At 40.0% G+C, this 25,740-nt stretch overlaps 1 protein-coding gene across 3 annotated transcripts in view; it reads left to right on the forward strand.

Annotated features, from left to right (window-relative positions):
- The window catches only part of IKZF2 (IKAROS family zinc finger 2), a 77,147-nt gene that overhangs the window by 30,766 nt on the left and 20,641 nt on the right, over positions 1–25,740 (forward strand). For 2 of the 3 annotated variants that reach the window (XM_075829646.1, XM_075829648.1), the window contains exon 4: positions 21,045–21,311. In XM_075829646.1, coding sequence (XP_075685761.1) covers positions 21,045–21,311 — 267 coding nt within the window. The remainder of the gene's footprint in view (positions 1–21,044; positions 21,312–25,740) is intronic. The other variant, XM_075829647.1, reaches the window with a different exon arrangement.

A 25,740-nucleotide genomic window follows, 5' to 3' on the forward strand; every position in this document is an offset into this window, starting at 1 on the left:
AATAAAAAAAACCCTGTCATTGAAGTAGTCCTCGAATCCTAAGTAGTCGAACAACCGAACCTGTAAAATAACACAAACACGAGGCAAAATTATTATTACCTTTCCTGGGTCCAGCGCTGGAGCCTCAATGTCAGCGAGCTGGGTCCTATATCTTATCCATTCATGTGTGATACTGTCTGCTGAGCCACTGTATCTAATCTTATCATGTGTGATACTGTCTGTTGAGCTACTGTATCTAATCCCATCACGTGTGATACTGTCTGCTGAGCCAATGCATCTAATCCTTTCCATAGTTTAGAGGGTCGTAGTGCTATAGATATGCTATGCTGTCACACACACACACACACACACACACACACACACACACACACACACACACATATTTTTTTGGGCACATATGTATTGGGGCTACTTCCCCTGACATTTTAAGTCCTTAGTGACGCCCCTGGCTGCTAGTGCTGCAATTTTGGGTCACTTAGGAGACCCAGCGAAGCAGCTGAAAGCTGCGGACCGTCGGCCATGAGAAGTCTGCGCGGGGGGGGGGGCAATAAGAACTTTTGCATCGGGCCCATGAGCCTTTAGCTACGCCCCCTGAGTTGGGTATATATATGTTCCATACCGGCATTAAAAGGGTTTTCTCATATCAGACATTTATGGCATATCCATAGAATGTTCTATAAATGTCCGATAGATGCGGGTCCCTGCATTGGGTATTTCTGAAACCGGGCCCCCTGACCTATGCCCTGCCTTGTCCTGCTGTCGCTACTCTCCGAGCCACTGAGTTACGTTGTGGCTGGGAGTGCAGAAACCGTCAAGCTCTCTGATTTACGCTGTTTCTGTTACTCCCATAGCAGTGATTGGGAGTTACAGAAGCCGCGTAGCACTGTGAGCTACGCTGTTTCCAGGTCTAGGGAGCTACTATGGGATACACTTCTACGGGAGTTACGGAAACAGTGTAGCTTCGCAAACTCTAATGTTTCTATACTCCTAGCCACCTCGTAACTCTGGACGGGGACCATCAACAGCGGGACAAGGTAGGATGGGGGTCAGGGGGCCTGTTTTAGAGGTACACTACCGTTCAAAAGTTTGGGGTCACCCAGACAATTTTGTGTTTTCCATGAAAACTCACACTTATATTTATCAAATGAGTTGCAAAATGACTAGAAAATATAGTCACAACATTGACAAGGTTAGAAATAATGATTTTTATTTGAAATAATTTTCTCCTTCAAACTTTGCTTTCGTCAAAGAATGTTCCATTTGCAGCAATTACAGCATTGCAGACCTTTGGCATTCTAGCTGTTAATTTGCTGAGGTAATCGGGAGAAATTTCACCCCATGCTTGCAGAAGCCCCTCCCACAAGTTGGATTGGCTTGATGGGCACTTCTTGCGTACCATACGATCAAGCTGCTCCCACAACAGCTCTATGGGGTTGAGATCTGGTGACTGCGCTGGCCACTCCATTACAGATAGAATACCAGCTGCCTGCTTCTTCCCTAAATAGTTCTTGCATAATTTGGAGGTGTGCTTTTGGTCATTGTCCTGTTGTAGGATGAAATTGGCTCCAATCAAGCGCTGTCCACAGGGTATGGCATGGCGTTGCAAAATGGAGTGATAGCCTTCCTTATTCCAAATCCCTTTTACCTTGTACAAATCTCCCACTTTACCAGCACCAAAGCAACCCCAGACCATCACATTACCTCCACCATGCTTGACAGATGGCGTCAGGCACTCTTCCAGCATCTTTTCAGTTGTTCTGCGTCACACAAATGTTCTTCTGTGTGATCCAAACACCTCAAACTTCGATTCGTCTGTCCATAACACTTTTTTCCAATCTTCCTCTGTCCAATGTCTGTGTGCTTTTGCCCATATTAATCTTTTCCTTTTATTAGCCAGTCTCAGATATGGCTTTTTCTTTGCCTCTCTGCCCTGAAGGCCAGCATCCCGGAGTCGCCTCTTCACTGTAGACGTTGACACTGGCGTTTTGCGGGTACTATTTAATGAAGCTACCAGTTGAGGACCTGTGAGGTGTCTATTTATCAAACTAGAGACTCTAATGTACTTGTCTTGTTGCTCAGTTGTGCAGCGGGGCCTCCCACTTCTCTTTCTACTCTGTTTAGAGCCTGTTTGTGGTGTCCTCTGAAGGGAGTCGTACACACCGTTGTAGGAAATCTTCAGTTTCTTGGCAATTTCTCGCATGGAATAGCCTTCATTTCTAAGAACAAGAATAGACTGTCGAGTTTCACATGAAAGCTCTCTTTTTCTAGCCATTTTGAGAGTTTAAGCGAACCCACAAATGTAATGCTCCAGATTCTCAACTATCTCAAAGGAAGTTCAGTTTTATAGCTCCTCTAAACAGCAAAACTGTTTACAGCGGTGCTAACATAATTGCACAAGGGTTTTCAAGTGTTTTCTAATCATCCATTAGCCTTCTAACACAGTTAGCAAACACAATGTAGCATTAGAACACTGGAGTGATGGTTGCTTGAAATGGGCCTCTGTACACCTATGTAGATATTGCATTAAAAACCAGACGTTTGCAGCTAGAATAGTCATTTAGCACATTAACAATGTATAGAGTGTATTTCTGATTAATTTAATGTTATCTTCATTGAAAAAAACTGTGCTTTTCTTGCAAAAATAAGGAAATTTCTAAGTGACCCTAAACTTTTGAACGGTAGTATGTATGTGTGTGTGTGTGTGTATATATATAATATATATAAATAAAGAATCAAAAAATGGCGAGAGCACTCTGCGTGAACCCACCTGCTACTACAAGGCGAACTCTATAGGTGGTAGGAACCAGCATTAAACTGATTAAAATCACTCAGGGCAGAATGGGAGGAGTGTGTGTGTGTGTGTGTGTGTGTGTGTGTGTGTGTGTGTGTGTGTGTGTGTGTGTGTGTGTGTATATATACATACATACATACATACATACAGACACTAGTCCTTCTCAATGAATTAGAATATCATCAAAAAGTTAATTTATTTCAGTAATTCAGTTCAAAAAGTTAAATATATTATATAGATTCATTACACACAGAATGATCTATTTCCAGCATTTTTTTCTTTTAATGTTGATGATTATGGCTAACATTTAATGAAAACCCAAAATGTAGTGTCTCAGAAAATTTGGATATTATATAAGCCCAATTTTTATATAAGCCCGATTTTTAATACCGAAATGTTGCTGGAAGTAGAACACTCTGTGTGTAATGAATCTATAATACGAGTTTCTCTTTTTGAATTGAATTACTGAAATACATTAACTTGTTGATGATATTCTAATTCATTGAGTAGGACTAGTGTGTGTGTGTGTGTGTGTGTGTGTGTGTGTGTGTGTGTGTGTGTGTGTATGTGTGTATGTGTGTATATATATATATATATATATATATATATATGTGTATGTGTACAGATGTAGCCATCTTTAACGCATTAAATAAACAATGGCTACATCTCTTTTCTTCAATCTCTTTTCTTCAATGACTTTTCAATGGCTTTTGTTGTGTGTTATCACGCTGCAGCAAGTTATCAGAATTAAGTTAAAGATAGCTACATTGTGTGTGTGTGTGTGTGTGTGTGTGTGTGTATGTATGTATGTATGTATATATATATATATATAAAATCTGTATATGTGTGTCGAAAGAGGCTGTCTGCTTTGCAAATCATGATCATCCTGCAAAAAGTTTGAGTAAGCATGTTTTTTTTGTTGTTTAAAAACAACTTTTAAGGTTGTATTTGGTTTTTTACACTGTAGTAAAGCGAGGGTTAATTAAGTTGTTTGTGTTAGTTGAAATTGCATGACCCATCCTATCCACCCCATTCCTTAACAAACCTTTTGCCAGTCCCCTCCGCACCTTCCTAGATACTCCAGGTTATTCTGGCCTCTGGCCAAAACCTGTCAAATATATATTTTTTTCTTTTTACAGAAATTCCCTCCCACATGTATTTTCTTCCAACAGAACAGGTTTCTCGTCTTTCCACATTTTCTCTTAAACATTTCCAAGGTTATATCCGGGTGGATTTAAGCGCTGGGCTTTTTACTTTAAACAAGGGACTTGTTCTTATCACCAACAGTCTAGTTTGGGTAAATCGTGTCACGGAATCTTGTATGGCTTTCAGTTACATAAAAAAACTCATAACATGAGTATTACACATTGGTTGGATTTTCTAGTCCTGTGTTTCTCAACTCCAGTGCTCTGGTATCTCCCAGCAGGTCATGTTTTTAAGAATCAGAAATTGCCACAGATGTTTTCTCTATGGGATATTCACAAATCGTCACCTGTTGGGGATGCTTGAGGAATGGAGTTCAGAAACGCTGCTCTAATTGGCCAAACATGCCGTAGGTTATGAACGACTTTTAGCTAAACCATTCCAGTATGCCAGAAAAAAATGTTGACCAGGAATGTCTGTCTGTCAATTAATGGCTGGCAATGAAGAGACGAATAAATGTGTGTAGGAGCACTTGTAGAGTTCTCAGGAGATGGCTTAAAACCATCTATTGTCCTTCTCGGTTGATCGCCATTTCCATGGTTAGTTGTCTGAGGATGGTCATTTATTCGTCAGTCCGGTTGCCCTCATTGTAAACTTGTTCTTCATATAAATGCCAAACACTCTATGGGTATATCTTCAGTGGGCTTCACGCAGATATTAGACTTGGCGTTACCTATTGCTTTGTTAATTTTTTACACCAAGGTTAACCCCTTGCCAATGACCTTTCGTATGGCTGTATTCTTAGATACAGCCATACGATTAGTTGGTAGTTTTTCTATGCTTAAATATTTTTGTTTCCGCTCTCCACCTTCTCCGTTACCTAAAGATCTTCCTTGGAGTTTCATATGTCCCTAGGGTGACTGTGCCCGAAGGACAATAGCAGAAGGGTGACGTGTATAATTGTTTACTGATCTGCAGCTGTGCATCACTTAGATACACCAGAGCCATCTGATCAACTTTATTTTTTGTTATTTTTTTTTTAAAGTCTCTAATATCTTCCATATACTGTTAGTTTTTGTTTTTTTCTATTCAAAATTTTAGAGTGCACAGATTATAGAGATGTTAGTTTTTGAAACCACCCTCCCTGTACTGCTTAACTCCTTCCCACTCCTCGCTGTAAATGTACCTCGTTTGTTCCTCCATGCTGCCGTACATTTACAGCACAGTGATGGCACGGTCTCAGGAGCAGAGCATGCGGCATCACTTGCAGATGCTTGACAGTGTTATACAGCTTACACCTCGCTCTAATGCAGGGTTGCACAAACTGCGGCCTCTTCCTGCTGGACAGAAAAACAGCTGATCGCCTGCCTACGCGTTTCTCTGTATGAAGATTGCTGGGGCCAATCGCTGGCGCGCCGCTTCGTGAACTGAGCGATTTCCTTGAATACAGAGAAAAGCGCTGATTGGTTATCACAGACTCCTGTCATACAGTGAAAGGCTGTACCTGCGTCACTGGAGCCTGCATTTGGCAATGAGTGCTGAGCCCCTGTAGTGAGGGAAAGTGCGTATTGGTTACTGAAGGCAGCAGCAGGTACAGCATGAAGATCCCCAGTCAGGTTCTGATTGAGTCTGGGCTGTCTCTTCTCTGGGAGGGAGGCCAGGTAGACCCTGAAGCTGCTGCCGGTTTGTTCTCAGTACAGGCAGCAGCTTCAGTTCTATTCTTTAATTATTTTATTTTCTAATGGTTCGTCTACACCCACCCCTTGCCTCTTCACAAAGACCCTGATACCTTGTGATATGTCCGTGCCTCTCAAGAGAACCCCTGACACATTGTCTGTCATCCCTTCCCCTCACAGAGCCTCTGTCACTGGTGTGTTCCCCTGCTACCTTCTGGTCTCCCTGATTCTCCGTAACAACCTGAACTATAAAATGGTTATGCTATGAAACCCGCACATTGAACGCCATTAAAAACAAAACAAAAACTAAAATTGCTGTTTTTGATTTGCCCCACTTCCCAAAAAACTGAATAAAAAGCAATCAAAAACATACATATATACCCCAAATTGGTATCAGTGAAAACTTCAACTTGTCCTACAAAAAAACATGCACTTGTGTAGCTCCTTCGAAGGATTTCTTTTTTTTATAAAAGCATTTTTATTTTACAGAAAGGGAGTAAAAAATTCAAAAAACTATATCAATTTGCTATTGTTTTTAATAATACTGACCTGCAGAATAAAGCGAACAGGTCATTTATACCACACGGTGAAAGCCATAAAAACAAAAGCCAAAAAAATTTGTTTTTCAAACCTCCCACAAAAAAAAAAGGAATAAAAGTTTTTCAATACATTATTATGTTATCCCCAAACATGGTGCCATTTAAAAAATACAACTCGTCTCGTAAAAAAACAGGCCCTCATACATCAACGGAAAATTAAAAAATGTGGAATCCTATTTACTTTGTGTGAACAGGGCCTAACACTGCCATAAAACAAAGTTTTTTGCAGGCAGAAAAAGCTGCCTCAAAATTCCGTCTGGAACTTTGAGGCAGATTTTGATGTTTGTCGCGGCATATTTCGGCCGCGGCCATTGAGTGCCGTGAGCAAAAGACGCAGCTCAAAACGCTTTCTCTGCCTCCCATTGATGTCAATGGGAGGTAAGGGACGGAAACGCCTGAAAAAAGGGCATATCGCTTCTTTGAAATCAATGGGAGGCGATTTTGGACGTTTTTGTTTGTCGTGGTTCCTGCAGCAAAAAGCACGGTGTGAACAGGGCCTTATTGTTGGAAATTTACTGTACGGTATTCATTATAAAACTAGTTGTGGCTACACCATATATTGGCTTGCTAAAAAAGGCAATATAAGGAGATTTATCTTGCATTTTGGGACCTGGCTCAAGATATTTGCTCCCTCCAATTCTTTCTCAAAAAGTGAAGGACATAGAGGTTTTGAAGTTTTAGTACATATATAAAACAAGTAGGAATCTATGCAACGTTAGCCAATATTCAAGGGATTTTGGGGCATCCCCGTAATTATAAGCCCCATTAATAAAATATACAAACTTACTTTTTATAATTTTTTCCCGTGTTTTCTCCCTACATTCTTTTGTGTTTTCCATACTTATTAACTGCTTTAGGACCAGAGGGTTTCCCCATTCCATGACCAATTCTTTTTATTATGTTGCCAAGGTCAAGGGACTTTTTATATTGCATTTCCAGTTTCTAGTAGCATAAATGAATAAAGAGGTCATTTTATCTGTAATTTACTTCACGTGGGTTAGAAAGTCTTTATATAAAACATTGAATTATTTGATAAATTGGTAGAAATATATTGTAATACCTCTGACCTAAAGCTGTGTAAGGCCCTGTTCACATCTGCGTTTGTGTTTCCATTGCTCTGCTTCGTCATAAGAGCAGAATAATGAAAATACCGGTAGCTCAGAGTCCGTTGCATGACGGTAAACATTGGTGCCCGACGGAACCCATTGACTTTAACCCCTTAATGACCAGCCTATTTTAGGCCTTAATGACCAAGCTATTTTTTACGTTTTTCCATCATCTCATTCAGAGCTATAACTTTTTTTTTTTTTTTTTTCGCGTCGACATAGCTGTATAAGCCCATTTTTCTTGTGGGACAAGTTGTATTTTTTAATAGCACCATTTTCTGGTACATATAATTAATTGATTAACTTTTATTTATTTTTTTTATGAAAAAAAAACCCAGCAATTTCGCCACACTTTTTTGCGTCCTAAATTTACACAGTTTACTGTGTGGTATAAATACACAATAACTTTATTCAGCGGGTTGTTACGACTGCAACAATACCAAATGTATATAGATTTTGTATGTTGTTTTACTACTTTTACATGGTAAAAACACTTTTTTTTTCAAAATTTAGTTTTTGTCTCGATATTTGAAGAACCATACATTTCTTTTATTTTTCTGTCGGACGACTTGTAGTTATAATTGCAGGACGACTTCTAGTTAGAATTGGTACTAGTTTGGAATACGTCTGACTGTTTAGCACTTAAAAGGCAGGATTCACAGAAAAGCAATTCTTGCATTGTTTTTTGTTTTTGTTTTATACGGCGTTCGCCGAGCAGGTTAAATAATGTATTAACTTTATAGTTGGGGTCGTTACGGACGCGGCCATTCCAAATATATGTAACTTTTTTTACTTTTTTTTTGTTCATAATAAAGCATTTTGTAAGGGGAAAAAGTGGGTTTTTAATTTTTTTTCACTTTGAATATTTATTTATTAAACTTTTTTATTAGTCCCACTAGGGGAGTTCACTTTGCGATCATCCGATCGCTTTTGTAATACACTGCAATACTTCTGTATCGCAGTGTATTACTTGCCAGTCTGTTCAAGTCCTCTGGTATGGCCTAGCAGGCATTAATTAGAGGCAGACCTGGGGGCCTTTATTAGACCCCCCTGGCTGCCATAGAAGACACTGGCACCCTGCGATCTTATCACCCCTTCCCTCTTCCTCCAAAACCACTCAGGTGCAGCGCTCGCTATTGAGCGCCACATCTGAGGGGTTAAATGGGTGAGATCGATACTGATCTCGTCTGTTAGAGCAGGTATGCTCCCAACCTCTGGTAGCTGAGAGCAGGAAGATTTAACTGCACCCAGAGCTGTTTATTCCAATGCAGTGCCGTAAAAAGGCTACTGAATCGGAATAAAGCCCGTTAGTGGCTGCCATAAAAACACTAATGGCCGGTGACTAACGGGCTAAAGGGTTCCGTCGGGTCTCTAACATGTTTCTCGTCATTTTTCAGACACAATAGTGCAGCATGATTTACTATTTTGTATGGCAAAAACAACGGAATCTGTGATGGAGCCTCCAACGCATATGTGAACAGCCCCTTTGTATTGAATGGATCAGTAAAAGGAAGAATTATGAGGAAAAAGGAGAAGACTTTAGATTATGGCATCTTTATGATCTCTCAAAGCCTATCCAATGGATGTGAATGTATACTATAGTATAGGCCTTTCATTGTACCTGTGTATGGTTCTCAAATCCCCCTTGACTTTTTAGAAATGGGAATAATTTTTTTTTCTAACGAGTGTCGGCAGGAAGGAGTCCTGGCACAAGTCTGCTGAATTATTAAATCCCCATGTGATCCTTCTCAGCCTGGTTGAATGGTAGGGCAATCCCTACATAAATCCTTTCAGCTGAATGGTTGGAGGCAAGTGTTTAAAGAAGCCCTGTCACTATGTCATGTAATTTGAGCTAGTTAATTGATCTGAATACCCTGATTCCAGCTCTGTTTTTTTTTTCCTGGACTTACCCCTCGTTTCAGAGATCTGGCCCACTGTTGTGTTGTCTCTTTCTTTGCTAATTTGCTTTAGTTAACCAACGGGGTGGAGCTAGCTTCCCTACCCCTGATGCTAACCAATCAGCACGAGGCATCTTGAGGGTAGTTCATGCCCTGTTGGCTAACTACAGCAAAATTGCATAAAGGGAGCCAACATAAGAGTGGGCCATATCTCTGAAAGAGAGGGGGGGTCCAGGAAAAAAATATAGCTGGAATCCGGGAGACGGCGCTATTCAGGTCAGTAAACCAGTTCAACTTCTATGAACTGGTGACAAGTTCTCTTTAAGTAGCAAAATATTTTGCAGCTCATGATGATGTTTTTTTTTAGGGTCAAAGATAATATGCAATTGTGCCCATTACATGGTAAGATCTACCTAGCGTAAAGGGGTCTGTTTGGATTCCCTTAAAGCGTTTACAGCAAATTCTAACCAGTTTGTAAGAATTTTAGACATCCCATGTGACAAGTCAAGTATATATAAAAAGAAAAAAAAAGTTCTGTATTGCAGGAAACTCCTTTGTTGAGCAGCCGGGATGGGTCAGCCAGGGGGTGAATTCATTAATTGCAGCTTCTTTCTAAGGAAAGTGTTATGCAACCGGTTTCATGGCTGTAAGCTAGTATTGGTGCCGCTAGAGCAAAGTAGGGTGTGTCCATGTGGGGATCCTATATTTCTTATCCCACGATTTCTTTGATATAATTATTTGCTAGAAAGGCACTGTCCTCCTAAAGCTCATTCATTTTTTATTCAGACATCGTCCTTTCCAGTGCTTGGGGTTATGATCTTCAGTGCTTGATATAATGTATCGACCTCTGTATATTATAGAGGCATCACACATGGATACATAAGGCTCGAATATAAAAATGTCATAAAAATGACTTATGAGAGTGCGCCAAATATGCATACAGTTGTTTACTGGAACTGTCTGACCAACAAGAAATTTCAGAGATTTAACAGTTGTCGGGCATTGTGCAACATAAAACGTTTTGTGACATTGAAGCACGTAAAGTTGACCAATGACGTGTCGAAAACCTTTCTTTTATACGTGACACCCAACGAGTTTCCTGTAAGATAAGACCAAGAACCACTTGGTAATGTAAATTTAATGTGGCTTGTAGAAGGTTATACATTGCTGTAATATTTATAGAATCTTGGTTAGCACTGTGATGTACCAGTCATGTATACAGGCTTGGATTTGTAGAATTACTAGTATTATAGTCATAAGCCTGGCTATAGATGACGTTCAATATAACCTAGCAATATGTCAGATAGGGACACAAATGTAAATTTGCAGTTTCATGTGTTGCGGATCCGCAATCTGATTAGTCCCATTCAATGGAGCTGCACCGCATTGGGCTACCAAACATTGAAAACAGTTTTAGGAAGTTTTTTGTTTTTTTTCATTTTTGTTTTTTTTGCAACGCAGATCTTCAAATCTGGGGTGGAAAAATACTATGGTGTGGATTCCCATGGAAAACAATGGGACGTGAAACACCAGCGTATTTCAGGGCGAAGTCCAAATGAAAATTCCGCTCTGTGGATAAGGACGTAAGACTTCACCTGAAAAGTTGCGTGCAAACATTTTTAACACTTCTTTACAGATCTAGACAGTGCACAGCGGTAAATATCTGCTTCTAACTCTCCAAACGTCTCCATTCTTGGCCTTTGCATATCAAGTAGCTTCATGTTAGCTGAATGCAGACATCCTGTGGTTTCACTGCATAAGGTTCTGGTCAACGTCCCAGTCTATCCACACAACCCTATTTTCAGTAAATTTCAGCTGCCAACAGTTGGCCCCTTTAAACATGAATTGTTGGCAACCAAATTCGGGTGTATGTAATGCAATGCAACCATGTGCCAAATACTCTGTTGTATAACACAGCACTTATGTACACCTTTTTTAATTTTTTTATTTCTTTTTAATAAAACAGTGTTTCAGTGTTAGTGGTGCAACTTTCAAAATACTTTTTATTAAAAATTATTTTTACTCTTTGAGATACAGCCGCTCTGTATCCTGTATACAGAGCAGCTGTATCGCGCGCGAAGACCTGAATCTGTCAGGTCAGTGGCACTGATGGGTTCAGTGAAAGCGAGTCACACAGGATTCACCTGTAATCTATCACATCTAAGTTATGAACTTAGATGTGATTGATAAGGGCCTGTTCGCATCAGCATTGTCTTTCCGTTGAGGGGTTCCGTTGGAGCTTTTCGTCGGGGGAACCCCTCAACGGAATGGCAAACTGAAACCATAGCTTCTTTTTGCATCACCATTGATCTCAATGGTGACGGATACTTTGCTAATGGTTTCTGTTTGTCATCGTTCTGAAAGGGTTCTGTTTTTTTGACGGAATAAATATTGCAGTCGACTACTTCTGATAGGTTGGACGTTGACTTAATTCATGTACAGGTTTGTTTCATAGTACAGATTGTGCGTAAGTTATGGGTCTTATGTTTTGTATTAGGGAAAAATAATAATTTCCCTATGGACTAAGTGTTTTTTTGCCTCAATCTCATGAAAGCAAAAACCTAAAAAAAAACAGCAAAATTAAAAAAATTAAACACATTATAATTATATTTAAGATTTTATGGACCGGTCATGAGGTATGTCTGCTGGTAGGTTCAGACTGGATCATTAAAGGAGTTCTCCACTTCGGACAAACCCTACTATTTAGAAGGGTCCCTTGACAATAAGCTAATCACAAAGTGTCCCCATGCTGGGACCCCCAGCCATCAGAAAGACTGAGCCTAATTTAGTATAGGTGATAATTTTCTGATCACTGGGGGCCCCACCGCTGGCACCCCCACCGTTCGCAATAACTAGGGTTCTGAACTCGACCGCAGTGAGGAGGATATTGAATGCAAGGGCGGTCGACAATACGCACTGCCGCTCCATTCAAAGTCTATGGCCCTGTTAACACGGAGGAATTTGCAGGCAGATTTTGACCTGCCTGCACTTTCTTGCCGCGTTTTTCGCCCGCAGTCATTGATGGCCGCGAGCAAAAAACCCTTTCTTTGCCTCCTATTCAATGGGAGGTCAGAGGCGGAACCGCGGCAAGAAAGAGCATGGCGCTTTTATTTTCTGCGAGCAACTAAGTGCCGCCGCGGGAAAAATACTCCTCCGTCTCCCATTGAAATCAATGGGAGGCGGTTTCGGCCGTTTGTCGCTGATTCCGACGCGGTTTCCGCGTCAAAATCAACGCCAAAAAAAACGGTGTGAACTGGCCCTATGTTAGTGACGGCAACAGCCAAGCACAGCGCTCGACTGTTTCCGTCATTCTCCAAGATATTGAATGAAGCGGCGGGCACATGCTTGACTTCCGCTCTATTCAAGCTCCTCCTCCCTACGGTGGATAGGTGATAGTTTTTTTATTCTGGGAAAACCCCTTTAATGACCACAGGAATGTTTTTGTTTTTGCATCCTCACATTCCAAGAGCCATAACTTTATATTTTTCTGTCAACGTAGCAGTATGAGGGCTTGTATTTTATGGGAGTATTTTTCCAATGGCACCATTTTTGGGTTGCATATAACTTATTACTTAACTTATTTTTTTTGGGGGGGGGGGGGAAGAGAATGGAAAAATAAAAACATCAATTTGGTTTTTTTTCTTTTTTTATTTTATAATGCACGCCATTAACTGTGCAGTGTCATTTGTGTTACCTCTATTTCTTGGGTCAGTACGATTACCAAATATGTAGAGTTTATTTATGTTTTACTACTTTTTGCACAATAAAATACATGTACAATGTTGCAGCATTCTGAAAGCCATAACTTTTATTTTTATTTTCTTATTTTTCCATCTATGTAACAATATGAGGGCTTATTTTATTGCGGGATGAGGCATATATATATATATTTTTTTTATGCCACCATTTCTGGGTGCATAGGAATAAATGATTTAACTTTTATTTTGTATTTTTTGGGGGAGAATGAGCAAAAGAATTCAGTTGTTGTTTTTTTTTGCACTTTTATATTTACGATGTTCGCTGTGTGGTATGAATAATGTGATAACTTTGTAATACGTGTCACTATGATTGCGACAATACAAAATATGTACAGGATCTATTGAAACACTTTTGCCCAATAAAACAACTTATTTTTAAAAAAAGTTTTGTTTTTTTCTCCAACTTTTGTATTTTTATTTTGAATACATTTTATATAACTTTATTTTTTATTAAAGGGGTTGTCTAGTTATAAAAAATTGATGGCCTATCCCCTTTATTATTGTCACTGCTCGTGCTGTGAAACGTCGACACACTTTGTGGCAGGGGTTAACAGTATTATAGCCTTCTCTCATTCACTTCAATGGGAGAAGACTGTAATTCTGTGACTCGCCACTACAAGTGCGTCGGCGATTGATCGTACTAGCAGGTAAGGAATGAAGGGGACACAGCGCTCGCATAAGTGTCGCGGCCCATTCAAAACAGCTGATTGTGGAGTGCCAGGAGTCAGTCACCCATCGATCAGATATTATGAAATTTTTTTATGACTGGACAACCTCTTTAATTAGTTTGGTCCTATTAGTGGACTTTACAATGTGATCATTTAATAGCTTGTATAATGCTTTGGTATATTCAGTATACCAAAGCATTATTGCCTGTCAGTAATTAATTAAATATTATAGTCAAATAGCCCTGGCAGGCTTAAGGGAATTTGTTAGGCCCTTGGCTGCCATGGCATCATATTAGTTTGGCGCAATCGAGCCGCCTGACTCTGTAGCCACTTAGATGCTGCGGTCAATAGCTATTGTGGTGATTGTGCACCACAAAGTGAACTTCGTTTCTGCTATAAAGTCTATTCAATTTGTTGGGCTGTGGTCGGCCCCACCCCTTCAGCTAATACCCGCCCACTTTAAAAAAAATGTGAGCAGCAGAAAACTGTCAATTTGTGAATTCTTGCGCTAATATGACGTTCACCATATTTTTGGTATCTTTACTGACATAAAACTGACATAAAACCCTTTATAAAGTCTCCTCCTTGTTTTGTTTAGTTAGTGACGTTCCAGCGTGCCTCTAGTTCCTGGTCAGTGAGATACTTGTACTCTGATAGATCCTCTTGGCTTTTATCCTGCTGCGGATTTCTTGCTGTGAAACTCTGCAGGGACGGGATTTCTTGTCTTCTGGGTATCAAATAAGTAATGAGACTTCAGGGACTTTCCTGATGTGAAAGGGAGACTGTGTTTTAGTTGTCACTGCACACTTCAACACAACTCTTAAAAGCTGTGCGCAAATCAACAGGAGATACGAGACTAAGAAAATGAGTGGCTTTTAAACCTGATTTGTGAGGCTCCTATCTATCTATCTATCTATCTATCTATCTATCTATCTATCTATCTATCTATCTATCTATCTATCGATCTATCGATCTATCGATCTATCGATCTATCTCATATCTATCGATCTATCTCATATCTATCTATCTATCTATCTATCTATCTCTTCGTCGGGACTCTGTTCATGGGTTCCCCTGACGGAAAGGTCCGACGGAACCCATGAACAGAGTCCCGGCGAAGATGTGAACGAAGCCTAATCTACTTTTATAAATTCTGTTTTTTTCAGTTTTCTAGATTTACAAAAGTTTGCCATAATATTATTTTACTATATTGAAATATTTTGATAAGTTTTAAAATACTCCAGCCCAGATCATTACATTTCTTATGGTTCCAGACTGAATCTATTATATTGGCAAACAATCCCACAAATCTACTGTATGTTACTCAACTTTTTCCTTTACCTGGAGATATTTACTTTTGTGTACTTGTAAAGACGGATGAACAAAAAAATATTTTATTTACAAATGGAGTTATTACTTTGTTGGACTTGCGAGGTGTTGCAAAGTATATCAGGTAAACACAATTTTTGTGCAAACGAACACACACCATAGAAGAAATATTGTGCAAGTATTGCGCAGCTGGTGTGAAAACTTGTGTCTTGATTGAGTCTTCCCAGGCATTGCAGAGCCCATTTGCCTCTGTAGAGCTAACCTAGATGGAGCCTTGAGTAGAAGTGCCCACAGCATGGCAACTCTCTGAAATTAAAGTATCAAATTGTATTAATTCATTAGGGTGTAACAATGTTTCAGTTCCACTAGTAATCACTTATTTCTTAATTGTATTTATTCTACACACTATGGGCTGAATTTATTAAGACCTGACTTTTCATACACCAGTCTTAATGTAAACCGTGCTGGAGTAAGATGCACCTTATTTATTAAGAGGCGCACGCCTTTTAATAAATTAGCTGCCTCTCTGGGGGTCTGTGCCCACGAAAAGTAAATTTTGACGCACAGCTCTGAGCTGGTGTAGATTTCCACTACAATTTACACCTGTCTCTGGGGTAAATTCTAGTGAAATTGTCGTGCCAGGTTTGGTACTGCACCTTACACTAAGCCTCACCCACTCTTTGACAAAGGGCGGATTCAGACGAACGTGATTTGCGTCCGTGCAGCCCGCATGGTATTCACGTGGGTAGCACGGACCTAAACAAGTCTATGGGGCAGTGCAGACAGTCCGTGAGTTTTGCGCAGCGTGAGTCCGCTGTGTAAAACTCACAACATGTTCTATATTTAGTCGTTTTTCACGCATAACGCACCCATTGAAGTCAATGGGTGCGTGCAAATCACACATGCCCCACGGAAGCACTTCCATGGGACAAGCGTTATTCGCGCAACAGCAGTAAAAGAATGAATGTAAACAGAAAAGCACCACGTGCTTTTCTGTTTACAAACATCCAAACCGAGTGTCATAATGATGGCGGCTGCGCGAAAAGCACGCAGCCGCGCAGCCATATGAACAGGACACACGGAGCTGACACGCTGCTGCCACGCGCGCAAAACGCTCACGTTTGTCTAAATCCGGCCAAAGGCTGTGTAAATCGGCAAGAAATTGGAAATTGATGCACAAATAGGGTTAACACCACAATAATTGCGTTCAGTCGTTGATAAATTCCCCCTGTGTATTTCTAGGGGACTTCATGTCTCCATTTGGGAGTTGATCTTTAAAGTTAGAATGAATACCCTTATAGAGAGAGTATATTAGCCTGTGCTACTCTTTTGCATTCACAAATTTGCATGAAAATAGGATCACTTGGACAATAGGATCTTATTAAAGGGTAATCGGCAGAAAACAAATTGACGTCTGAAAGCTCTTTTTGGTAAACCTATGAGAAGGTATTTGTATGGTTATCCCCTTTGAAGCAGATGTAGCTACTTTTGGACACCGAACTTCAAGGAAATATACATATATATATATATATATATATATATATATATATATATATATATCGTGCTCAGGGAGGACAAAAACTTCCCGTTGAGCAGAAGGTCACATATATAAAGCAGCAGCACTCATAAAAGGCAGTTGTATGGGTGCCAAGCAAGTCGTCCTGATCCAAGGACTAGAGAAGTAAAGAAATCTTGCAGCACTCCAATATTTGAAGAAATGGTGGTTTATTCAATCAACAAAAAAGCGACGTTTCTAGGACCTTTATCATGCTTGATAAAGGTCCTATTGTTGGACAGAAATGTCGCTTTTTTGTTGACTTAACAAACCACCATTTTTTCGCATATTGGAGTGCTGCAAGATTTCTTTACTTCTCTATGTGTGTGTGTATATATATATATAAGACAAGCTTGAGAAGGGTTCCTGTTGAACCGAAACTTCGCTGTCTTGAGGTGAATAAATCCACCCTGTTTTCATCTTCCCCACTTTAGTGACGGTGCCGTTACTGCGTTCTATGGTTTTTCTCTATCTAAAGTGGGGAATTGAGTCATCCCCTGGTGACGAGCACATGGCCTGATTTTCTGGATTTGTTGGAGTGCTGTGTTCATCTGTATCTGGACTGTATATATATATATATATATATATATATATATATATATATATATAATTTATGATCTGCTTTTGGGAACCATACTTGATAAACTTGGGGCTCTCTACAGTAAGCATTACCTGACTTGTCCTGGAGGACTCCATACAACATATTTTTTGAGTTCCATTGTGCTTTAGTTGAGTTTTTAGAATTTTTCCTAGTGTTGGCTTCTTTTTAGCCCCTGTACTTTTAAGTTCAATTTTTGGGTATTTTATATCAGAGATTGGTCATGAACGGAAAGGACATTCCTGGTGATACCTAAATACGTGATTCACAGGACTCTCTTGTATCATGGTCCTATCGTGGAAAAACATTGCTGAACATGAACAAAACAAGAACTCTTACAGTTTTTTGTTTTTTTCCACATCTTGTTTCTAAGATGTTTTCTTTTGATAATTTGAGATTATCCGCTACATGAGGCAACTTTTAAAATGTCATGTGAATTCAGGAAGAGGCAGTTACTGAGAAAGTTGCTCAAACAGCACAAGGAAAGAAAGATAGTGAAGGCTTTCATAATGATGAGATGGTTGTCACATTCCCTTATCAAAGGCTGAGAACAACAGGTTGTGAAACTATAAAAATGACATTGATTTCAGAGGTGTCTGCATGTTCCGGCGATTAAAAGACAAAGTATGCCGCAGGTCTGTAAACACTTTATAATGTGAAGTACAACCCGAATACATTGCCTATTTTAGTGTTAGTCTTCATTGGATTTTTAGCATTTTATTCATAGACTCAGCAGATAGTAGGAGAGGGGTAGAATAGTTTCCACTCACAAAATTATAATTTATTTTTTTTTAGTAAAGAATAGATTTTATCGTCGATAATTCTGTGATATTCTACACAGTAGTCCGACACTATGTAAGTATACTACTTGTTGCTCATAGTATTGCACCTAGTTGCAGAATTAACACAAAGGCAATTAACTGTTGCACTCGATTTGCTTTTTGCTTGCGAGTTTTGAAGCACCCTCAAGTCAAATTTTACCTAGACGCAATACCCCAACGCTTTGTCAAGAACCACTATATTAAAAACATGCAAATAAATATTTCCTGCACTTGGTAAGAAATATCACTGTAATCTTGCAGCGATCAATATTGAGGTAGAGTAGTCTTCTGGTATGTGACTCAGCCTGGGACATGCTTATCTACGTGCCATTAATTATCACCTTGTCTGATGATTAGACTTGTAGATTAGACTTTTACACGGGCTAACGATCGGATGAACGAGCGCTCGTACATTGTTGTCAGCCGAACGTGTGAACGGGACTGTCAAGCGTGCAAAATTTAAGATTGCTCCATTCAAATGGAGCAAACTAGCGCCAATAGACATGCTGTTCTTGTCAATCGGCGCTCATTACCGGGCGAAAATCTGCCTGTATAAAACCACCTTTATTCTACTATTTTATTTGCTTAGATGTGATATGTATACCTTTTTTATCTTTCAATGTACATTACAATTCCCTGTCTAGGCTATGAACTAAAAAGATTTTGACTTTGGGTATTTGCTACGCTCCATGGCCTGGAATCTAACCTTTACTCATGCACACGACCGTTGCCGTAAATTGGGCCGCAAATACGGATCGTAGTTTCCGTATTTGGGTCCTAAGTACCTCCAGTTTGCTTCCACAAATATTCCATATTTCTGTACATTACGGCCATTTTCCATGCGTCATCGATATTTTGCGGTCCACACTCATAGGACGGTCAAGTAATAGGCGTTTCCTAGCAACATATCCGTAAAATTTTATTTTCACAGACCCATAGTCTTGAATGACGGTACGGGTCTGCAAAAACATACCGGAATAGGAGATGTATTAATCTCACTGTTTGTGTCAGTCCCCTTCACACAGAGTTTTTTTGACGTGGAAACTGCGTCGGAAAACGCGCCAAAAATGCCTCACATTGATTTCATTGGGACATACACTATCTTCGGGCGTCTACGCCTCTGACCTTCCATTGACATCAATGGGAGGCAGAGAAATGTATTTAGCTGCGTATTATGCCCGCGACGCTCAATGGCCGCGGGCGAAAAACAGCGAAAATCGGCGTGCAGGCGGAGGAAAATCTGCCTCAAAATTCCAAACGGAATTTTGAAGCAGATTTTCCTGCTGCAAAAAACTCTGTGTGAACCCAGCCTAAGAATGCATTGCAGCACCGTTTTAAACACTCTGGACTGGACCTATTGTACTGTTTGAGGAAAAATGACAGATATACAGTGAATATTGAGACTGACCGAGTAGTAGAAGAGGGATATCCAGAAATGATGGGAATAACCGTATAACAAACCAGAAGTATAGCATTTAATGGTGTACACTTGGGATCTCCACAATGCATTTCAATTTTTTTATTTCTTTTTTTACATAAGAGTTTTTTAACAGCAAATTTTAATCTCTGTGCAGTATGTCAATAAAATGGAAAGTGTAATCAATTTTCTCCCATATTGATGCTGTCTGGTAATAACGGGTGTCTGATCGTATTCCTTATAATATGGGTCGTTATTGCTTTTGTAGTTCTATCAAATGACTTTTCCTTTGGTTGCTCCGATCGACACGTTGACGGTAGCCGTATCCTGTGCCTGTATTATTTTTGTTATACAGGTACAGTAGATTCTGTATAGCAGTGAGGAGATCCCTCTTGCAGCCTTTATCCTCTATGGAGACCTGCTGTTCGCCGTTCCATCCCAGTGGGAGAGGATACAGGCACACAACAAGTACTGACGGCAGGATCTATAAGTGGAAGGATGGAGATGTGCTAAGCAGGAGGCCAGGGCTGCTTGAGGTCAGGCTCCACTTCTTCCTGCGTTGCCAGAGACCCTACACCCTTACTTGTGGGCACATACAGACACACCACAAGGAGAGGGGCAAACCGCTTGCAGCAAACACCTGGCAGCTGTTCTGTCCTACTGGAGAAAGGCCAAAAAGCTGCAAGATGAGACCATATGGTGAGAAGTTGGGAGCTAGAAACAGTCAACTCTGTCTACTAGAGTAATCTTTAAACTTCATGTTTTTTTTGTACTGGTCTGATGTAAGAACATCCGTGTATTTTTTACAGATAGCTGTTATTTGTTCTGAATGTATCCTATTACTTAAAATGTATCATCCTTTTTATATTTTGTTTCTAACATAGTGGTTTGCTTAAAAAAATGGCACTGTAATGTTCACTTGTAGGTTTCCTGTGATTTTTATCACGTTAGTTTCTAAATGCAGGTAATATCTAATACCTAGGAAAAAAAACAACAACTAAAACAACAACTTCTTTTAGAGGGCAGAAAAGGGTAAATCAAGATGTTTTATGTTTCTTCTGTTTTGGATTGTCTTTACATTTGCTGCTCGGGTTGTCACTTCTGCATTGTCTTATCTTCTGATCATAAGGAGGCAAACATTGCTAAGAAATGCCCCTGTCAAGGAGGACATTGTCATTCATGTGTCACTTTATGTGGCAGGTCACTATCACAGCCTGCTGCGCTCCTCCAACAAACCAGAAGAGACGGGCATCAATGTACTCTCTATGCCCAAAATCGACTCCCCCGGAGTGTTTCTTTATTATTCTTAATCTGCCTCCGCATGGTAAATAGAATATGTGGAGGTGACAACCCTTTTCACGCACTAAATGCAAGAGTGTGCATAGTCTTATGTGTACAAGTATATGGTAAGAGTTCATCATTCTAGTGGTTATATTATTTTAAAACCTGACAAAGCAGGACAAGTCAAAGACTTTTTTTGTTTTACAGGTGATGTATATACCCATGAAGTACGGTATAAACATAAATAATGTAGATTAAAGAGAATGTATACTATATCATGGTAAAATATACAGCATGATGTGGTAGTGTAACTTTAAGAAAATGATATGAAGAGTGAAAAAAATAAGTTAATAATTACAGTGATCTGCCTTGTAAGTATAAATGTTGCCTTCTTATATTTATAGCAAATTCTGTGAAATTGGAGATGCACAGTGATGAAGAAGGAGAACGAAAGACGCTTCGCCGGGACACCCCACTACAGTCACAGGATGATGAGAGTGGACTCGAAGAGTCAGCGGCTGAGACCAATGGGATCTCCGACAGCCGCATGAGCCAGGATCTGTCCCTGGATGGTGGAATCCGGCTTCCGAATGGTAAACTGAAATGTGACGTCTGTGGCATGATTTGCATTGGCCCCAATGTGCTAATGGTCCATAAGAGGAGTCATACGGGTAAGCAGCCAGAAGCCAAACTGCCTGTAGCATCTGATATTAATATTACCTGATACTATTGCTTGTCATTGCTTACTCCTATTTCAAAGGCATGTTGCACCTTTTGCAAAACTTCAAAATGTTACTTAATGCAGATAAGTGGGGATCATACTTTAGTTTTTGTTTTGTTTTTTTGCTACCGAACATCCTCCATAGAAAGATGACGTCAAAGAGCATTTACCCTGTAAAAAAGGGTAGATGTAACTAAATGATGACTGAATAAAATATTTGTTTCTGTCAAAGCTGGGTGATAACCAATATGACTTCCATTTACTGGGGTTATCCCTAGATCAACATTTATCACATATCAACAGGATAGGAGGTAAATGTCTGATCGCTGTAGGGCTCCAACTATCACTAGTTTTGGGGCCCCCGAGTCTCCCGTTCCTCCTCACTGCACCCCTCGCGGTGAGGAGGGGCTTGAATGAAGCGGAGGAAGAGCATGAGCCCTCCAGATCCATTCAATGTCTATGGCGCTGATAGAAACAGCCGAGCGTTGTCAGTTCCATAGACTTTGACTGGAGTGGCACCGCAGTGAGGAGGAGCGTGGACCCCAGGACCCCTGTCCAGTGATCAGTGAGGTTCCCAGCGATCAGACATTTATCACCTATCCTGTGGATAGTTAATAAATGTTGATCTTGGGATAACCCCTTTAAGCTCCCACAGGTGTTGACATCCAACTTTTTCAATTCAGAATGGCAAATTATTATTATTATTATTATTATTATTATTAATAACAATAATAATTATTATTTGTAAAGTAAAATACTTATTAAAGATAACACAATTTACTATGATAATCCAATACATTCTGTCTGCAAGTTGTTTAACAACATTTTGTGGTTATAGCGTTCAAAGATGCATACTGCCTTTATGTCAGTCTGAGTGCTGTGCACCATTGGAAAAGGACATGCTACATAGTAGACAATAAGCCTTGAAGCCTGACACCTGGATAAAAAGTCTTTACAGGTTACCCATCATTTTATTCAGCTGTTTTATCTCCTGCAAACTCCTGGCCCAACAGGGTCTCTATATGATAAATGCTAAGTGGCATGTCTTCAGTATAAATGCTTATATCATCAGTCTGTATGTATAGCCAGTATTTAGTACATGGGCCCAGGTAGGTGCATTTTGAAGTATCGCGTACGTCCAGCTTGGAGTTTTCCAAGAGCCATCATTTTTTTTACTTTTCTGTCGACATAGCCATATGAAGGCTGTTTTTTTGCGGAATGAGTTGTCGTTTTTAATTGCTTTTGTGTCACCATATTCTGAGACCCATATTTTTTTTCCCATCAATGGAGTTGTGTGAGGGCTTGTTTTTTGTGGGACAAGCTGTAATTTTTAATTTTTACCATATTTGAAAAGTACAGATTTTTATGGACGCCTGCGATACCAATTATGTTTTTTGCATTACTTTAGAAGAAAATGTTTATTTTTTTCCTTAAATTTTTATATATTTTTTAATTTTTCCTACATTACTAAAAACGTAACGATTTTCCAAATTTTTTTATTTTTATTTTTCAGCCCCCCCCTAGGGTACTTGAATAAGAGATTGTTACAGTGTAATGTACCAACAATCTAATAGCACAATATCACATATTGTGATATTTAATGGCTTCTTGCAGAGCTTAATAAAAGCAGAAAGTTTGCAGACCATGGGGCTTTCAACAGTCCCTCTGGCTGTCATGGCAACCATCAGCACCCTGCGATCGCGTTGCGCGTGGTGTCAATATTCTAACGGCTTAGAGACCTTGGTATTGTCTAGCCTCACTATTGACCGCAGCATCTAAGTGGTTAAATGGCTGGAATCATAGTTAACTCTGACCCCCGCCGTTAATGAGGTGTCAGTCCCCACCATACTACCCCCACCGACCATGACGTGCAGTTACAGATGTAGCCGTCTTTATCTTGACTTTTAACGCATTAAATAAACAGTGGAAAGATCCTTTATCTTTACTTTTGCAATGGCTGTTGTTGTGTAATATCACGCTGCAGCAAGTTATCAGAGTGAAGATAAAGATGGCTACATCCGTAAGTCATTGGTTAATAAGGGGCTAGACTCTAGAACAGAATGTATATTCGTTTTCCAATGGGCATTGCCTTTCATTAGTCTTACCAAATCTGAAATATTTTATAAACCCAGAGTTTTAAGGCATAGTGCTGTATATACATACTATAATATATAACCACTGCCATAGTAGGGGCTAGCTGCATTATCTAAAGAGAAAAAAAACCCTCTAGTTTTGGAAAAACAGATATAGGAGAGGTTCTGGATGCACTTTTCTGTATGTACTGGCACAGATTTCCTCTTTCCCCTTGCCGCCTCAATTGAAAGCTATATTTATGTACATATGTATGCACATGTTTCATTATGAAGTGCAAACAATGTACATAGTGCCTATATAGCCTTTTATATGGCTTTACATTATTCAGCCTCACGCCCCAAGTTCTATGTCTGACCACCAAATTGTATCTTCCTGTATTACAGAGCTACAAGTTAGAGAATGTTCAGCGCTCCGTTATAATCGCTCTATAGAAACTCAGTGGCCACTTTATAAGGTACACCTTTCTTGTACTAGGCAGGACCTCTATTTATTCCCTTTTTTCTTTAGCACTGGCTGAATTTTTTGAGGTATTAATCCAACAAGGTGCTAGAAACATTCCCCAGAGATTCTGGTCCATGTTGATATGATGGCATCATGACTTTCACTGCAGATTTGACTTCTGCACTTTTCACATTACGACTCTCACAACACAAACAAAAGGTCATTCAAATCTGGTGATTATGCAGTTAATTGGAATACTCCAAAGTTATTGTCATTCTTGGTGAACCCAGCTTGAAATGACTTTCTTGGCATGGGACATGCTGTGTTATCCTGCTGGATGAAGCCTTTAGAGGCTTGTTTGAGGCCGCTCATGCTCGGATGTGCTTTGGTTAAGAACAATACACCAGCATCATTGCCCACACCATCACTCCACCACAATGATCCAGAACTGTTCACATAAGGAAGGGTGGATGATTGGGGAATTTTAAGATAAAGTCCGACAGCATTTTACAATCTTCATTTGTTCAGTTTTGGCAATCCTGTACGAACTGATACCTCGTTATCTTGTTTTAAATTGAAGGGAGTATAGACTGGTGTGGTCGGTGAATTACTGGTTTTCCCTGCACAAGGGCGCGACCAACCGCTGTGCCCTGGGGCCCCTTCACTGTTTTTCTCTACTCAAGGGTTCTGTGGCCACCCGCTATTCCAGGAGCGCCACTATGCAGGGATAACTTAGGAGGAGATAAAGGGCTAAATCATCGCTGCGGCCCCTTCATTCTCAGGATCAGAGTGGTCCTGAACCCCATCAATCGCAAAGTGATGTGGCGTATCTCCGCAACATACCTTTAATTTGTGAGATGGGAATACCCCATTATATAATAGACCTTGAATGGAGGGGCAGTGCGTGCGCATGCGTGACCACTGCTCGATTCAAACTCCTCCTAACTGCAGTAATGCGTCAAAGAGAAATGGGTAGCTCTGGACCCCCCCCCCCCCAGCGACCAGACCTTTTTCAGCTATCCTGTGGATAGGTAATAAGTGTCCATCGTAAGACAACCCCTTTTCAGGTTTTAATATTGTGTGTTCAGAGAATCTCTTCTGCATACTACTGTTGTAATGCATTGATATTTGAGTTACTGCGGTCTGTTCTCTTGAACTAACCTGGCTGTTCGTCGGACTGGTCATTAGTAAGACCGCTTTGCTCACAAGACTGGTGCTTACCAGATGCTTTGTTTTGCACAAGATCCTGTATAACCGGGAGAAACTGTCTTATGTATGGTCTGAACAATGACTGAACCTCTTGACCATGTTTTCTTTTTTTATGCATGGAGTTGTTGCCAGGTGATTGGCTGAATAGATGCATTAGTAATGAGTAGGTGTACCTAATAAAGTGGCCACAGAGTATGTAGACCTATTATAATAATAATATAATGCCAGGCTGGGCTGTTTAATCTGTCATACAGTTGTTTTTTTGTATAGAGGATTTAAAGTAGAAGTCCAGGCAACATTAAACATTCAATTTTTGTTCAGTTTTACCCCCTTAAATCTTACTTGGTGTCCTGAGATGCAGAGATTCTTGGGGTTCTTCCACTCTGCTTTCTCTGAAGCATGACTACAAAATGGCGTTCATGTGCTTCATGAAGTCAATGTTATTATGGGATCCAATACGGTGAATATTCCAGTTTAAAGATGACTAGGTGAATCATGAGATCATGACTATGCCATTTGTCATGATCCATAGGAAGAAGGAGGGAGAACTCTTGGTTGATTCCAAGTCCGTAATATAGATAGTAGTGAAATTGACCCTTATTTAGGCACTCATTTAAATTGTTATTCTTTCTTTA

Source organism: Rhinoderma darwinii, chromosome 6 (genome assembly GCF_050947455.1).
Source record: "Rhinoderma darwinii isolate aRhiDar2 chromosome 6, aRhiDar2.hap1, whole genome shotgun sequence".
Classification (NCBI taxonomy): Eukaryota; Metazoa; Chordata; class Amphibia; order Anura; family Rhinodermatidae; genus Rhinoderma; species Rhinoderma darwinii.